A 17,774-nucleotide genomic window follows, 5' to 3' on the forward strand; every position below is an offset into this window, starting at 1 on the left:
GAACAGGACTAATCTTGCTAATCATCAAACACTGCTTACAAATGAGAACAAAGGGATTGTCTTTCTTCATTGTCATTTACAAAGTGTTATTCAGGAGGTTTCTGCTCTTAAACAGGCTAGATTTTACTATGGTCCTGGAGAAGGGGAAAAGATCACTTACCTGTATATAATGAAAGCAGCAATTAGCAGCAAAATAAACAAGATGCTGAGAAGGCCTCCAATAATGTAGCTAACATGCAGTCCTTCTCCTGAAAGAGAACAGCAAGGGTACATTATACACTTTCCTTAACTTCCACTGGATAATTCTGACTTCAGTGACAAAATACAAAAGTATATAAAGTAAAATGTCAACACACGGAGTAAGTTTAGCAAAGGGTTTTATTTGACATATGAACAAATCCATTCCTCCCACCCAGTCCCCAGCAAACCAGGAGCATCAAGATCTTTGTAATGGGGCTGGATAAAGATGAGTTAGACCTCCTTGCTAACAGCTTATTCGTGCAGTGAGAAACCATTAACCTACCCAACCATCGTCCACTAAACACAAAGAGGATGGTAAAGAGGGGTAACATTAAAGGTGAAAGCCCAATGGATGAAGTAGGAGATGAAAGAAAACAGCAGTATTCTTCACACCAAAGTGTTGTTTGGAAAAGTCCCCATGTAGGCTAATGAATGTGTATGACCGTTATTCATTTTCAGATACATTTTGCTCAGAAAGCGTTTGAGGAATTAAGGATCGAGTTTCAGAAGTTTTAGTTTCAAATGTTATGTATTGGAATGCTCTGTACACATCTGGAAGAACACCACTGGCGGAGGAGAGCAAAGAAAAGGAACTCACCCACTGTTGCCAGCACTGCCTCATTGGCATGGGTACACAAGCCTCGTACAGCATCTTTGTCGGAGCAGCTGAACGACAGAAGGACACAGTTAGTATCCTGTTACTGAAAGTAATACCAAAAGTATCAAAAGACAGGATGGAACAGGCTAGCACTGAAATCCCTTCCATTTCCAACTCAACAACAGGAGCCCTCCTTTCTCCTCTCTAGTGCCCTCCTGCATCCAGAGGAGAGAGGACCTCATATGTATATTTCACTAGATCAGAACATTTTCAGTGTAGGTGCTGAAGCAAAAATCACAGTGCTAAAAATCACAGTGCTGAAGCAAAAAAAAACTTCCTAGATTCAGCACAGAGATCTTTCTGTCCAATACATTGTATCCAACAAAGCCAAAGTTTTGCCTGGTATATTTACAGCCATATATTACGCAGCAAAATCATTTCCTCAGTTGTCTGGGTCAGGTCTGATGTGTCAGAGTGAACTAAAGGAACAAATTCCTGTCTCTTCTTGAAATTAAGTTCTTAAAATTAGGACTTGAGAAATAAATCAAAGGAGCAACATGGGCTCAGGAGGATTTTAACACTTCATTATGTCTTTATGTCTGTAAAGTCTGGAGCTGGAATAGCCCCTTTTGGCTAAGGAGATGTATATGTGAATGATGACAGCCAGAGAGGGCTTGCATGTTACATCTTGCACAAACGGTGACTTTCACACCCTAACTCCAACAGAACAAGAGTACTTACTTTCCTTCCACTGCTTCCAGAGATGTGAGAGGTTTGGCTGTTGACGTACCCATTCTGCCGGGTGGTGTCTGACTTCTCTCACTTACTCTGGTTGTTTCTGGACCAGGGGGCACCACACCAGGAACTAGAACGACACAGAAAAATAAAGAGGACCCCAACTTTGTGGGACAGATGAACAAGTCTGGTAAGCTACAGATAATTTCTGAAATGTGATTGCCATCCCAAACCCAGCCTGTCAAGCAGAAAGGACAGAAGAAAGTTCTGCTCACAGTTGTCTTACTTCCAAGTACAAGGCTTTGCAAACGTTTTTGCACTGGAGAGCTTCAGATGCTCTGGTTGCCATAGACAAATGAATGATCAACACATAAGTAGTGGCAGTAGCTCACATATAGAAGCTACTGCCCAAGCTATGCTCACAAAACTCACCAGTAGAACAGGGCCGCCCATCTGGTTCATCTGGACACGCACAAACAAAGTCAGAAGCCCTGGCAAAGCAGAGGTGAGTGCAGCCTCCATTGTTCACTCCACAAGCATTAGTACCTGGAAGGAACAAGCGATTTTAAAATCTGTTGCAGATGACTAGGTAGGAGCTCAGAGCAACATTTTTTTTTTCCCTGCTCAGCCAGAGATACTTCCTAGAAATTCAGCAAATTACTATGCTCTGGTACATGCCCTGTATCCGACTGCTCAGAAAGTGATGACAATAGCCAGATGTTGGTAAGATTAGGGCAGTCTTGAAAGGGTGGCACTGGAACTCAGTAGACAGGAGCCCAGTCAACACAGCTGCACAGATAAAAAACAAGCACACATTCTGTTTTAATACAATGTCAGATGAATAATACAGAAAGCGACTTTTGCTGATCAAAGCTGTAAGAGAACACAGTCAAGATGTACTTGGCTGAAATGTCGCAGACAGACAAAGAACGTGCCCAGGGATGATACATTAACAGTTTGCATCCAAGGAAGGATGTCAACCTCACTCGATGTCTATAGTAGCACAGTGGCTCTAGATTTCCTTTTGACTCCAATTAACATTTGTCTGAGAGAAGGCCCTTCTATTTACCTGTTTGTCTTTGAGGGGAAACCACAATGATATCCATTAGCCCCTCAACATTGGCCAGGACTGTCTCTTTGTTCCGTCCAGAGTATTTGTCCACTCTCTGGATAGATTTGGTTTGCCAGTCAGTCCAGTATATCCATCTGTCCTGCTGCTCAGGGAGATAGCGAGAAGTAAAAAACTCAGAGCCGTTAGCATGTTTAGCCACATAGACACAGGATACCCATCAAAAACATGTCCCGGTGGCAGAAGGCCCCAAAGAAAGGCCTTTTCAACCCCTTCTTATCATAAAGAAAACAACTGTCTACACCCCAGAGGAGTTCAGACAAACTTCCTTTGTTAACTCCACAGAAGAGTAAAGTACTACCACCCCATAGCCATTTTGTTTTCCCCCAGACTATAATAATTGCCTGTCCCCAAGCTCCACTGTCCAAATAACACAGCAGGGAGAAAGGTATGTGGGGGTAAATCATCTTACCTGGGTCAGAGCAAAGGGATGTGACACCTGGCTGACCAACACTTGCCGTAGCTTCCCATTGAGATCACAACTCTCTATGCGATCAAGATGCGCATCCACCCAGTAAATCCTGGAGGAACAGGGAAAAAGGTGAGCTTCCACCAATACAATCCCTCTTTACTTTCTAGTCATTTGCTAGCCAAGATGTACTGGACCAATCAAAACACTTCAAGAAACTTAGCTAAGATGGTTAAAGAAAATTCATTAGATCCCTTAATTCTATACAGGTGCAAGAAATTGTTTCACTGACCTCCTTGTGTCATAATCCAAGGTCAATCCGTTCGGCCATCCTAGGTCTGTGTTGATCAGGATTTTACGTTCAGAGCCATCCAAGTTTGCCCGTTCAATTTTAGCAATGTGACCCCAATCTGTCCAGAAGAGGTACCTAATGAGATAAGAAACAAATGCAAGAAGAAAAGGCCATTTTGTTCAGCCTAATTCAACTAAAACTTTCAGTAAACTGCACTGTTCAGTTTCAGAAAGGCTCATGTGGTCTGTAGTTTGCTTCTCCCAACTATCTGTCCAACCTTCACGGCCACTGTCTGCCTGATTTCCTCTGTCATTCGGTCAGTCCCTTGCTGGTATCTACAGATTCACACAGCACATCTGTTCTTCCACACACATCCTCGTCCTCCAATTTGCCTCTGTACAGCCCTTCTTCCTGTCCCACCAATACCCCATACCTACCCCTTCTTGGGAAAGACAGCAATGGCTCGGGGTTCATCCAGGCTGTTATTGATCAGCACTTTCCTGGAGCTGCCATCCAGTCTAGCTACTTCTACAGTATTGCGTCCTGTGTCTGTCCAGTAGAGGTTCCTAGCGACCCAGTCCACTGCCAGGCCATCTGTAGTCTTCAGACCCTGACCAATAACAGTTTCCATGTTGCTGCCATTCAGATCAGACCGCCTGAAAGGAAATCAGTAACAAATGGCAGTGAGGAATGGGTAGCTCCTGACAGGGATCACACAACAAGATCCAACCCCCCCCCCCCCAACAGGATTACTTCATATTGCTGCCTCCCAAATCTCTTTTCTCCCTGTAATCTCTAGCAGGTTAAAGACACCCTTAGCATTTACTTCAGCAAAACACATGATGCTGCACGCCACAGACAAGGTGCAAATAGTGGTGTATTGACAGCATCTCATGGTCTCCCCAACTTTCTGGCACACTCCACACAGCTCACTGTGGCACAGACAGCACACACAGCTCGGTGACCTGGGCACTGGCCAAGCAGATCACTGGCACCCACCTGATGACATCAAGGAAAACATCTGTGTAGTAAATCTTGCCATCCACACTGTCATAGTCCAGAGAAATGACGTTGTTCAGCTCGGGGACAGGGATGTGCACATCTGTATGGTCACTGGTGTCCAGTGAGATACGACGGATGGAAGCACGGCTAGAGAAAAGTAGGTAGGTCTCTGGAGAAGAGTCACACGTCTGCTCATCTCGCTTCAGCTGGATGCCAGTGGGGCAGGCACAGGAAAAGCCAGTGGGGTGAGGCAAGCAAAGGTGGGAGCAGCCACCATTACGAAATCCACATTTATTAAAGCCTTTAGAAGTAGAGAAAGCACAGTTTAAGGATCAATGTGGTCCCAGAGAACAAAGCTTTATTTTAAAGTCTACACACATGCACAACTTGCTAGCAGCTGAGTTCATCCTAAGTGTAGCCTTACTGGGAATCTACAGCCCTGCATACAGAGATTGCCTCCCTCCAAAACTAATGGTTGGGCAAGGAGAACAGAAAGGCACAGAAGTAGTGGGGAGCACAGGAACAAAATCCTGACCTTTATTCCTTGCTGATCATAGTTTTCCCATGGAAAAAGGATCATACAAATGCTGATAGATTCACAGAACTGCAGCTTAGATTTATTATAGCTGCAAAAAATAATGCTGACTGAAAGATCCCACCCTGTGGGGAAGCAGCGTGACAATGCACCAGAGGCCAGGCTGACAAAGAAGCTTCTGTTTCAAGTTAGCTGCACACAGTGGCAAATAAACAAAGGCATCAGAGAAGCCTGCTGTAAGTGTCTGACATATTAGGGTCATATCTTCAGTTCCGACTTTTTTTCTTTATTGAAAAGCCAGCATACATTTGTTAGAAGGGGATAAGCCCTGAAGGTGCAGGGAGTGGAGGGAATGTAACAGGGATATGATGGCTAGAGTTTTGGTTAGCTTCAAGTTATACTGTAAAGTTGTACTGTCAAGAACGATGTTCTACTGTTAGCGACAGAGAAGCTGCACAGAGTTTTCTGTAGAAGTACATACTGGGGAAATTCCACTGAAATGAAGGGACAACACAAAGCAACAACTCACACTGAAGAGCAAGGAGACAAGATGAGGTTGTATAGGATCCCCAAAATGTAACATAAGGAATCCCACTCTGGCACAGAATCGATGATATATATTAAGAGCTGCTAACGAAGCATAGATTTGTAGAGCAAAGTGGCAAGTGGGAAGATGAAGCTTGTGATGGCTGAGCAAAAAATGACTGGAACTTGAAACGAGGTTTCAGCAACTAGCTTAAGATGAATGATTGTCTTTTGGATTTTTTATTTTTTTTATTTTTAAAAAAGAGACTGTCCATTGCCAGAAGACTCAGGTGAAGTCTAATATTGCATGGCTCATTCAGTCTTCCTAAGAAAATGGCTCTGATGTGTGTGATAATGAGGCTGTCAGTGCAATCCAGTGAAGGAAATTGGGTGCATGTGGTCAAAAGACATGCAGTAAAAAATAAATAACAGACCTATGGAGCAGGATAAACAGGGGAAATTATAAAAAAAATAGTTACACAAGAGGGAAGAAGAAAAGCTGATTCTAGTGCTCTATTTGTATCACTCATGCTTTCTTAAAGGACTCCTTTTCAATGACAGCTCCCAAGGGCTCCCCTAGTCACCACAGTCAGACACCACTCATTTGGGAGCAGCCTAGAAACTCACCCAGGGGCCGTGCCCTGTCGACAGCTTGTATGTCCATGAGGCCAGGCAGGTTTGCCCTCACCAAGATGACATTGGCACCAGTATCCTTGTCAGCCCTGTGAATGCTGCGAGTTTGCCAGTCAGTCCAATAGATGTAAGAGTCCAGCAAAGTGAGGCCATAGGGGTGTTGCACTGGGGACAGCAGGGTGCGGCGGTTAGCGCCATTGAGATCTGCAGCCTCAATACGCTGAAGAAAGAAGCAATCACATCAGCAAAACACTCAACACACACTGACCCCTCTTGCTAACTGCAACTACATCGAGTGGGAACCAGAGCCTATGTGATGTTATTCAAGTCCATCCTCCATATAGCCCAAGCTCTCAGAAAAAAATTATGTTCCCCTTGTTCTCTCAACAGCTTGTTCAAGAGCTTCAAAATAGCCTCCAGGATCTACTAAAGACCCAGTGACAAACAACACTAAATAGAAACAGACCTCAGTGTGCGCATCAGCCCAGAGCAGCTGGGACCCAGCCTTATCCACTGCCAGTCCGTTAGGCCAGCCCAGGTTGTTGCTGATCAACACCACACGTCCTGAGCCATCCATTCCAGAGCGTTCCAGCTTGGCATTCTCACCCCAGTCTGTCCAGTACATATACCTAGAGAAAAGCAGTAAGTATTATGGAAATAGATGTCAGAACTGTGTTCCAACACCTAGATAACGCTCTTGACAACACTAACCCCATCTCGTGGTATAAGGCTATTGCCCGTGGGCTGTCCAGATTCTGCCAGACCAAGACTTTCCTCATGGAGCCATCAAGGTTGCCCACTTCAATACGGTTTGTTCCTGTATCTGTCCAATATATCTTCCTGCCAATAGCATCCACAGCCAGCCCATCCGTAGTCAACAGACCTGAGAAAACACTAAGGTGTATCAGTCACTGCTCATCCTCCCAGCTTACTCAGGAACTTCCAATATTGCCTTTTTGCAACTCATCAGGGAGTTGCTTTATGCTTTGCCTGCCCTTCTACCAAAAATTTAAAGATTATTCCACCAGGAGATCACAAAATCTCTCTTTTCACACTGCGCAGAGACAAGAGGCTCCCAGTACAAAATCACTCTTACCTGTGGTGATGATATCTTCAAATTTGGAGCCATCAAGGGCAGCCCGGCTGATCTTCCGCAGTGTGCTGTCTGACCAGTAAACCTTTCCTGGGTGGAAGAAGAGAAATTAAAATAAATCACCAAAATCCTTAACAATCAGACCCAGGTTTCTGACTACCAGCTAGGCCATTCAAGACTGATCTGACTGCACAGGAATAACAGCAGCACAAGACTATTCAGCTAGAGCAATAGAACATTACAAATTTTCTTGTTCAAGTCTTCCCCAAAAGGTGTGGAAGCACTGGCTCTGGGGAGTTCTCTGCTGTTCTAACAGTGACCTACACAGAAGGTCAGAGAATATACAATACATTATCAGCTAGTAGTAGAATCCCGCATCTTACTACTTACAGTATCCCAGAGGACAGCAATCATGTCATCTACCTTAGTACACAGCAGTAGGTTTACATCAAGCACAGCATCAGATTTCAGTATAAGCCAATAGCCAGAGTCTCAGCTCTACTGCTGTAACAGAATTCAGCAGGAGGAAAGCTTTCTTAAATCCGAAATGGACAGGAACCTCTCTCAATATAGCAGGCAGCTTTTACCACTTAGTTGGAGCTGTCTATTTTCATATAGATATTCCTTTCCTGATGTGAAAGGAACATTTGCAGCATATACTAGAAAAAAAATCTACCCAAATTCACAACCTACACCAGTAAAATCTGCATCCAGGTCTTTATTCAGACATTTAGATACTGAAGTCACTTATTGCCTCTCAAACAGGCAGTTTGATACGCTATGAAGTTCAGACCTTCACGAGGATCCACTCCAATTGCAATGGTGTTTTTCATGGTGACATTGACTGAGACAACAACATCTGCAAAGTAGGGAATATCCAGAGAGACCATACGGATGTCAGTCCTTCTGGCAAAGATCAGAAAGCTGGTCATTCCTGCAGAGAATTGAAAACAGACAGGTATCAGTGAGAAACAAGTCCAGCCAACTGCGAGGCCTAATTTACTGAGCATTCTGGGGCCAAAATCCACTTCAGTGGAAAAGGTGAAGTCTGAGACAGATCTCTGCTTATGGGGAGTTGGGGTACAAGAGCTTTAAAGAATCTTTCCACATCACTCAGTATTTCCAAGTTGAAAATGAGTGCACTCATGGTAGAGTTACTTCTGGTACCACGTGGGGAACAGGAATTAGGAGTCAGTTTTCCTGTTGTCTAAGTGAATGTACCATGGCCTGAAGCCAAGAGCCTTCCACAATCCTCAAAAAAAGGGTCAATAGAAGGAGTGTGTACAGATCTATTAAAGGATATAACACCTTGTAGTTAAAAATAAGTTAAAGCAAAAGTATGAGGAAATTGTTTAGTTAGCCCGGTGCAATTTCAAGAACAACTTCTTCTGCATCAGTCCAGTTATTGACAGGTTTCTTCAGTGTTACCCTCTCACAGTGAAAGTACAGGCAGCAAATGGGCTTTTCAAGGGGGGTAAAGCAGGTAAGTGCATGAAGTGAATTTTGTTTTGTAACAAGGTGGGAGCAGAATGTAGTTATGGTCCAGTTACAATGAAGATCCTGCAGAGGGGACTCACCATGAGAGCAGGTCTTGCCATCAGACTGTAGATTGATGCCAGTAGGGCAGGTACAGCTGTAACCTTTTGGCAGAGGTGCCAGAAGGCATAGGTGACTGCAGCCTCCATTGTTAACTTCACATGGTGTGCGTACTACAGGAAAGATGACATGAATCCATAAGCCAGCAGAATAAGTACAAACAGGGGGTGGAATAGCTATAGAAATGTATTCTAGAATGCCCTTAAATGTCAAGCCCAGGGTTATTTTCATGCTCTCATATTCCATCCAGACTTAAGGCATTGAGGGCCGACAGACAGGCCAGCTCCTTGCAGGAGAGCTGTTCCACACAGTAGAGCCTGAGCAAGCTCTCAGCTCAGTGTGGCTTTGGGTGAACTCTGTACCTTGTGGCCTGTGCCGGTGGAAAACATGAATATCCATAAGATTCTCCAGATTGTCCTGCAGTGTTTCCCGAGCCTGCCCAGTCCTTCTATCTGCGCTCTGGATGCTTTTGGCCTGCCAGTCTGTCCAGTAGATTCTCTCGCCATAAAGAGTAAGTCCAAAGGGGTGAGGCAGATTGCTCCCAATCAGCACCTGGTCAGATCACCCCCAGCACCCCCCCCAAAAAAAAACATTACTGAGATGTCACTAAAGGCTCCCCTTGCCCCCTTCTCTCAACATCATAATATAGAGTCACAGCATGAGCAGAGTGATGAGGCAACATGAACCCTCAAACAGAGGCATCCTCATACACAGTTTATAACTGAAAGGGAGCTCTTCTCTCCCAGTGAAAGCAGCGTAGCATGTCTTGATTTGGTTATTTCACTTTCAACTGGAAAGACAGGCAGGGCCTCTTAGCACTTGGTGCTTTAGGACTTGCACCTCAAGCTCCCAGATTCCCTCCTTAAAGGCAACCTCCTTACCTTCCTGTTGCTGCCATCCAGACTGGCATACTCAATGGTCTTCATGCCTGCATCTGCCCAGTACAAGCGTTGTGACTCGTAGTCAATGGCCAAGCCATTAGGCCACGTCAGGTTGGAAGAAATGATCACCAAGCGGTTTGAGGCATCCATACCAGCACGCTCAATTTTGGGGTTGGCTCCCCAGTCAGTCCAGTACATGAACCTGAACACAAGGCCAAGACAGAAGTAAATGCCTGCACTCCTCCACTGCTATTACAGCCAGGCAGTGCCTGTAGTGAGACGAAAAAGAGCCTGGTGCCTTCAGAAGCCAGCAGGAAGCAGCATTAGACTAACATTGTACTCATGTCCAGCCTTGGGTTTCTGTATTGTGCCTAAAATCATACTCAAATTGATATCCTCTCCATTGTCCATGTACTGGCCTTATTAACACATGGAGGAAAATGTTCAAGGTCTAATAAATAACCAGTTATTTACCAGTCTCCACCTCTAGTCCTTTATACTCTTGCTGAAATGGTCTTCCAGTAATCCACTCAAGGAAAGAATAGCCCTCTTCTTTCTATCCATCCAATCCCCAGCTCCACAGTCTTGTAATTCAGAAGCAAAATCCCTAATTAAAACTATTTGTTTCTGTTATTCTACTCAGGTTTGCTTCCTGTGGTGTAGTTGATCCCTCAATATTCCCACTGAGGCAATGCTTTGAAGCCAAGAGATCACTAGCATTACATCTTGCTTAAGATCAGCACTAATCTACCCGAGGAGATCCTTCTGATTCAACTCTGGTTGATAAGCAGAGAGTTTGAATAGAAATTCAGCATAGATATGAAACAAACAGAAAAGATCTCATTCACAACATTTCTGTAACACATCTTTAGTCATTAGGTCCCAAGGATAAACAACTGAAAACAGCAGCCAGCTCCTGCAAAAGCTCTACAGCATGACAGGTAGTTACCCCTACTTATCTTCTTTGGATATTAGTGGTAGCATCCAAATCAGGTCTCTAATTTCAGACTTCAGCACGACATAGAACAAAGGCACCAGGGAGAAATGTTTGCACAAAACCAAAGGACCTGAACACCTTTAGACACAGAAGAATTGCCATGTCATCCCAGAAGAAAGAATCTCTCACCCTCCAACAGGGTCCACCACGATATCTCTAGGTCTGTCTAGGTTCTCCCAGATCAGAACAGTCCTCATGGTCCCATCTGTGTTGGAGACCTCTATCCGATCTGTTCCTACAAATATTGAGAGAATTAGACACACTTCTAGAATCACAATAGGTAAGGCAAGAAACATCCATATAGCAATGCTTTCTTCCTCTCCCTCCATCTCAATTCATACCTAGAAGACAGGTAACAAGCGTGGCTCAGAATATCACCCTCCGTTAGATCTCTCATGCCACTTCCATGGCTGTGACTGGTACAGAGTCTTACATCTCTCTGAACTCTCTCATCTCTCTGGCAGGGAACAACCTCCAAATCCTACCTGCTGTGCCCCAAGATACACTGCTGGAACATATGTGAACACACACAACCAAAAGCTCTGCAGCAAGACAACAGTGGGGTTCGATTTCTGCTATAAACCTTTCTACAGAATCAGCACCAGGGACACTACAAAGGGAATTAAACTAAAGATACCACCTCAGTTCCCTCATGTGGTGTTTATTTTTTTTTGTTTGTTTGTTTTCCCCTAGACAGAAACAGACAAATTTTGGGATGAGTCAGAACCACCCAGCTGTTACTCAGTTTTCATTACTAATAAGGAAGGCTTAAGCCTACGTAAAGCAGAGGAGCCCAGTACCTGCATCAGTCCAGTATAGTTTGTTGGTAACCCAGTCAATTGCCAGTCCGGCTGGACTTTCCAGGCTGGTGTCCACCACAACCTAAACAAAAAGAAAAATAAAAAAAATCATTAATGTTATTAGACCTTAGAGAAAAACCACTGGCCCAATGCACTACTCATTCTCAAACAATGTAACTCTCAACAGGCAAAAGCCCAAGCAGAACAATGCCATATAAGAGCACTAAGGACTTATTTGAACTTACAAGTCTTACATTTGAAGAAACTACTACTAAGAAAATACTACTCCAAAACCTTGAACTTTGTTCTCCTCATTAAGGGCACATGCAAGTCCCAAGGACTGTGGCTCTTGCTACAAATGTAGTACATAACTGGAAGAATACTTTTTCCTTTCAGATTTTAGGGCTACAGAGGAATTAACCACAGCTAGTAAATCAAAGTGCTTTGTGTCCCACTTCAAGGTCTTCCAGAAAAACAGGAACATATACCAGACTTGTGTATCAAGTGTTAAGTGATCTTAGGGCTCATCCAAGTCAGAACCAGGCAAATTAATGAACATTAAATCCAACATGAACTACAGCTCCTTAGGAAGTCAGTAGATCCCAGTAGATTTAAAACTGATATTCCAGGAGTCTCCTGGCTAGATGGTCTCCACACATGGTTAACACTGTACCTCCTGGCTTGATCCATCCCATTTTGCTCGGCTGATTGAGTCGGTGCTAACATCTGTCCAGTAGACATAGTCATCCTTGGAGTCCCAGTCCAGAGCCACAGCGCTGCGCACATCAGCGAGAGGGATGACATCATCTGACAGGTCATCTGTGTCAAAGCTGATCCGACGGATGTCCATCCTTCGGGCAAAAAGCAGGAACTTGTCAAGACCTGATCAAAGGTCGAAAGGTCTTCTTTTAATTTCTCTAAGTTCAACAACACAGTGATAGACACAGACAATTCCCTGCTATATCCAAACTTAACCTTACATCATCTATCACTGGCAGGTCACAGCCCAGGATTTTAGTGGTAGCAAAAAATATCACTTTATTAGGGATTGGGAGCAGGGGGGAGCATAGCAGTAGAGAGCTGTCTCCTGAGGGTAACCTACGCAACGGGAATAAATTCAACCATGTTCTTCAAAGAATGGCACAGACATCTCTCCAAATCAAATAACTATGCCATCTCTCGAGAATCTAGGACAACAGTTGGCCTGATTCTCCCATCTGGCTGCAAACTAAGAGAAACTCTGGCAGTCAGCAAAGCTGAATTTTTTGTTCATCACTGACATAGCTATGGAAGCTCTAGGGAAACAGTCAGCTGTGACAGACAGCATGGCACCGATAGCAGCCCTGGATTAACGACTGAAGGATGGAACTTCCCTGCATCCCCACCCATCCAGCCTAGTGAGGGGAGTGGGAATGCAGAACAGGGGAATGCATCAAGAAGGTGAGGTGTTCTCCAGCAGGGCCCATAATACTACTCAGTCCATCCAGCTGCATCCCCTTGGAAGCAACTTCTGCTGCTTACTCCCATTGCCAACCCTCTACCACCCAACAAACATCTGGACACACAGGCTGTGGTCCCACCTCACTTACTCTGGGCACAGGCATGGCTGCTGGTCTTGCGGAAGCCCGTGGGGCAGGCACAGGTGTAATCCTTGCTGCTCGGCAGGCAGAGATGGGTACAGCCCCCGTTGTTGGCCCCACAACGGTTTCTCCCTGCTCAAGTAGCCAAAGACAAAAACAACCACGCATAAAGCAAAGAGTAAAAGAAAAAAGGAAAAATACCAGCCAGGGTACAAAGTCCCACATGGATAACATAACTTGACTTATCTACACAGAAGTTAACCGAGAATAAGACAATAAACTAAAGCACTAACTCCACTTGTAGGGGTTGATCTGACAAAAAAAAAAGCATTTAAATCAATCCACTTGCCAAGCAGATGACAGTAATTTAAAAGAAATAAGGGAGGTGTCGGTCATTACTAGTGCCCACTTATGATTCCTGCACCTCCCTCCTATATCCCCTTCTTCCCCCCAGTAGCTCTTACATACACGAACCACAACTTATTTCTCACTGACAAGCATTCACACCCAAGTGTCAGCAGGGGGAGCTGAGGTAACGCTTAGCACCGCGTTATTGCTGCTGGGGGACCTAAACTCAACGGTTGGATGGAGCAGGTGCTGGGGCAGCTCTGGACAGAAGTGGAGGACGTGTCAATGTCCTGGGTTCAGGCTTGCCATCTCCCTGCTTTACAGGGCGGGTGGCAGCAGGTATTCCAGAGGCTCAGACAGGTCTCTACTCCCTCTGCAGTTACCTGCTGGCTGGCGCTGAGGATGCAGTGTGTGGATGTCCATAGGGAAGTGGAGCTTATTCCGGATGATCTCCTGGTTCTTGCCTGTGAATTTGTTGGCACTGTTGATGCTTTTGGTGTGCCAGTCTGTCCAGTACAAACTGTCCTCAAACACGGTGATAGCAAACGGGTGTGGGAGGCCTGTAATGGATGTCCAATAAAGGAATTTAATTATTTTCAACAGGAGTCAGGCTATCAGGGAGGCAAGGGAACTCTTATCACCACCCCATATTCATTTCCACAGTCAACCTGCTCAAATCCACCTTACACTAACATGACAGACACTTCCTGTCCATTAATGTCTGGGTAGCAGAGCCCATCTCATAGCAGTAACAAAATTCATCCCACAGTGAAAAAACAAGAGACAACAGAATTCACCTACAAGCAGGTGGCTCTGAAACTCAGGTTAGCATTATACTACTCTTCTTCACTGCAGAGAGCATTCCCTGTACCCAGCCCCATTATTTACCTTGGCTAATAACAGCTTTCCTATTCCGCCCGTCGAGGTCAGCCCTCTCGATGACATGGTGTTTGGCATCCACCCAGTACATCCGATGCCCTGCATAGTCGATGGTCAATCCGTTGGGCCAGAAGAGGTGCGTATCCGCAATGATGCGCCGATTAGAGCCATCCATGTTGGAATACTCGATGCGGGGAGTGTTGCCCCAGTCGGTCCAGTAGATAGTGCTGGATGAGGCAAGGAGAGACGGGTTAGAAAACTAATGTCCCATATAACGCACGCATCATCACTTCCTATCAGGGCAAAACAATATTGATCCTGTGATCTCAAACATGAGACCTGGGGCATAGCCATGGGAGAAGCAATAGCCAGCAAGGTAGCAACAAGAACTTTCAAGCTGTCGAAATTTGGAGGCTCCAGAATAGGATTAAGGGTCTGAAAGCCCTCAGCACCACAAGGTTTCCCAAGCTGCTGGTATCAAACAAATGGCTTGAGCCCAAAGGCAGCCTTAGTGACCAAGAATAGGACTTTTACTGTTCACCCAGAAGCACTTGCAGAGAAGGCTCTCTGAGGTCTCAAGTTCTCACTCACCCCTCCATAGGATGAAGGGCAATCGCTCGGGGCTTCTCCAGGTTCTGCCACAAAAGCACCTTCCTGTGAGTGCCATCCAAATTTGCTACTTCAATTCGAGATGTCCCAGAATCTGTCCAGTATAGTTTGTCATGGATCCAGTCAATAGCAAGTCCACCTATCTCCAGGGGAGAATTAAGCACAGAGTGAAACCAGGAGCACGCTATGCTCAGAAAAATAGTTCCCTTTCCCTCTTAGCCTCAGGGAAGGCCCAACTCAGTCCTCCTGTCTTCTACCCTGTCAGACGAGATGAATTCCAGGGAGACAATGATATCACACCGATTCCATCCAACCCATCCCCTTGCTCAGGGAGATGCACTCCATTCTGAACTCTGGGTACCCACTTTTCTCCACTCACCCATCCCTATTCTCACACCACAGATAGCACCCAGGCCTTTGTCTTTTTTGTGGTGACGCACCTGGGCTCTCCAGCCCTGTGGAAACCACTTCTTCCACATTGCTACCGTTCAGATTGGCCCTCATTATGCGATCCAGAGTGACATCAGACCAGAACACCAGCTCCTTGCTGTGGTGGAAGTCAAGTGCAATGGCATTTTCCAAGTTGTTCAGGAGCAGCGTATACTCTGAGCGATGAGGCAACACTTGTCGGATATCAATTCGATTGGCAAAGAGCAGCACTGGCTCTGGCCCTAAGAATAGATGGGAAGACAGCATTAGAGTACTCTGATAAGATCCTGACTACCATTCCCTTTGCTCTAAGTCCCAGAACGTAGTTTTGAAGTACCAGCAACAAGAAATCAATGCCCAAGTGCAAAACACCTCAAAGAGCTGTTTCCATAACCACAATACACAGACTTAACTCAAAATTTGGCAGTTTTAAAGCTCTTGGCAAACATTTATTTATCAAGATGTGATCATTCCAGGTTCCATCTGAGCTCACCTCACCTCAGCCTCTGAAGCCATACCAGTAGGCACGCACTTGGCAGCAAGGTTATAGTTTCCTTCACCTATACCCACCTCCCAGCCATATAAACACACATGCTCTACCACAGCTTCTACCACAGCCTACTGTCACAGCAAAACATGACACAGTGAAAGTACGCCTCAGCCAGATATAAAGTCAGTAGATACTTCCGCTGAAAAAATAATTGAAGTTCTTTATGGATCTCATTAGGGGAATTCCTAATAATATTCCTAATTCCTGTAATGGAACTCTTAATTCCTCATCTCCTACATTAGGGGAGCTGAGAAGTTAAGTTCTACAAATGTATATATGCCCTTAAAAACAGATGTCCGTATAGCAGCCACTCACAGCATTCAGAACTTGTGACCAGTATTAAAGGTTAAGCCAGAGCAAGGACATGTGATGCAACTTCACCGACAAGGAAGGACTGAGATGCTTCCTAAACAGAGACACAGGATACTGGTTTTGTCCCAGGGTCTGGGTCACCAGGAATGACAAGAAACTAGGAAAAGCAGACAAGTGTTGTCGTACTGGCAAGGAAAGGAAATAGTGAAATACCTCTCCATAGTCAAAATCACGAAGTTTACACGAGTTTTCACTGACAACCTAGGCATATCTAATATAAATCCAGGTACTTCCTTGTGTCACACATTGGCTCAGTGAACAGCATAATGCTGCCAACGACGCATTAGAGACAAAGTTATGAGAACAACATGTATGTATCAACACACATGCACCAGCGTAAAGTTGAATTCCTCTTTACCTAGAGCTTTGCAGCTACGTTTGTCAGGTCGCAGCTCATAGCCTTGCTCACACCAGCACTGGAAGCCTCCTTCACTGTTGGTACAGCCTTGGCTGCAGTAACCTTCCTCAGCACATTCATTCACATCTGCATGTTACAGACAAAGGGAGAAAATTACCATTATATCAACAAGTCAGGCAACCTCACTGACAGATTGCTTCTGCTTTCATGCTCTGATTTGCAACCTATCGTGGCCATCAACTCCAAGCACATCAAAGCAGCAGGGAGGTGGCTACTGCTCCAAAAACCCACCTTGGCATGATCGTCCATCTTCCAGGAGCCTGTAACCTGTATGGCAGGTGCACTGCACCATCCCTCGTGCCATCTGGCACTTCTGAGCACAGCCACCGTTGTTGACATTACAGTTCTCCTCCCCTGTTCTTGGACCTGCAAAAGTAATGCATGAAGATAACTGAGCTGAAACCACAAGGCAGCTGCTTGTGTCCTCAGCAGTTAGGCAGCAGCCACACTACAGAATAGGCTAAGCAACATGGGGAGGACAGAGACTGTGCTGAAAGCTGCCTCTTTGCAGTCAGAACGCTCCCCTGCAGGCCACAACCAATGGGTATCAGCCCTTCCCAAGATCTGGACAATGAAGCTCAGAATAATATGGTTTGGGATTCACCATCTCTGCAGACAAACTTTGATACCTGAAAGCATAATCTTCTCCCCATTATTCCTTCTCCACATTATGCAATTGGCAAAATCACAAAGCCATTTTCCTCAGTCTTCAACTCACACACTCTCCCATTAACACAATCCAGGCTTTCTTCCTTACACACATCCTTCAGAAACACCAGATCAACTCCCACACACGGTGCCTCCATTTATATTTAAGACTTGTCTTGGAGTCTGTTATTGACTTACGGCAGTTTTGATGCGGGCTCTCATCGCTACCATCTCCACAATCGTTTGCTCCATTGCACAGCTTCCTCTGTCCAATACAACGCCCGTTCCCACAAAGGAACTGGTCTGGGGCACACTGAGGTGTCCCTGCAATAAGAAGAAGGAGAAAGTAAGCACCAGAGCTTACTGATTCAACGACAGTCATGGTGGAGAAAAGGACACAGAACACTTTCTAAGATTTGTTACAATCTTTACATATGAGCACAAATCCATTACTTCCTCTTTCCTTGAATTCAGCT

General features: G+C 45.1%; 1 protein-coding gene across 6 annotated transcripts in view; it reads right to left on the bottom strand.

Moving 5' to 3' along the window:
• The window catches only part of LRP4 (LDL receptor related protein 4), an 89,751-nt gene that overhangs the window by 5,603 nt on the left and 66,374 nt on the right, over nucleotides 1–17,774 (bottom strand). For 5 of the 6 annotated variants that reach the window (XM_083839441.1, XM_083839442.1, XM_083839438.1 and 2 more), the window contains 28 exons: nucleotides 17,497–17,622; nucleotides 16,882–17,016; nucleotides 16,591–16,716; nucleotides 15,322–15,552; nucleotides 14,864–15,020; nucleotides 14,282–14,499; nucleotides 13,777–13,953; nucleotides 13,055–13,180; nucleotides 12,139–12,347; nucleotides 11,466–11,547; nucleotides 10,795–10,900; nucleotides 9,669–9,870; nucleotides 9,150–9,339; nucleotides 8,769–8,900; nucleotides 7,985–8,125; nucleotides 7,195–7,281; nucleotides 6,810–6,981; nucleotides 6,565–6,727; nucleotides 6,093–6,318; nucleotides 4,403–4,706; nucleotides 3,841–4,059; nucleotides 3,404–3,538; nucleotides 3,115–3,223; nucleotides 2,643–2,787; nucleotides 2,006–2,119; nucleotides 1,580–1,703; nucleotides 839–906; nucleotides 161–248 (listed from right to left, as the gene is read on the bottom strand). In XM_083839441.1, the coding sequence (XP_083695567.1) occupies nucleotides 161–248; nucleotides 839–906; nucleotides 1,580–1,703; nucleotides 2,006–2,119; nucleotides 2,643–2,787; nucleotides 3,115–3,223; nucleotides 3,404–3,538; nucleotides 3,841–4,059; nucleotides 4,403–4,706; nucleotides 6,093–6,318; nucleotides 6,565–6,727; nucleotides 6,810–6,981; nucleotides 7,195–7,281; nucleotides 7,985–8,125; nucleotides 8,769–8,900; nucleotides 9,150–9,339; nucleotides 9,669–9,870; nucleotides 10,795–10,900; nucleotides 11,466–11,547; nucleotides 12,139–12,347; nucleotides 13,055–13,180; nucleotides 13,777–13,953; nucleotides 14,282–14,499; nucleotides 14,864–15,020; nucleotides 15,322–15,552; nucleotides 16,591–16,716; nucleotides 16,882–17,016; nucleotides 17,497–17,622 (4,312 nt within the window). The remainder of the gene's footprint in view (nucleotides 1–160; nucleotides 249–838; nucleotides 907–1,579; nucleotides 1,704–2,005; nucleotides 2,120–2,642; nucleotides 2,788–3,114; nucleotides 3,224–3,403; nucleotides 3,539–3,840; nucleotides 4,060–4,402; nucleotides 4,707–6,092; nucleotides 6,319–6,564; nucleotides 6,728–6,809; nucleotides 6,982–7,194; nucleotides 7,282–7,984; nucleotides 8,126–8,768; nucleotides 8,901–9,149; nucleotides 9,340–9,668; nucleotides 9,871–10,794; nucleotides 10,901–11,465; nucleotides 11,548–12,138; nucleotides 12,348–13,054; nucleotides 13,181–13,776; nucleotides 13,954–14,281; nucleotides 14,500–14,863; nucleotides 15,021–15,321; nucleotides 15,553–16,590; nucleotides 16,717–16,881; nucleotides 17,017–17,496; nucleotides 17,623–17,774) is intronic. The other variant, XM_083839439.1, reaches the window with a different exon arrangement.

The sequence above is a fragment of the Anser anser genome, assembly GCF_964211835.1.
Source record: "Anser anser genome assembly, chromosome: 5".
Taxonomy (NCBI): domain Eukaryota; kingdom Metazoa; phylum Chordata; class Aves; order Anseriformes; family Anatidae; genus Anser; species Anser anser.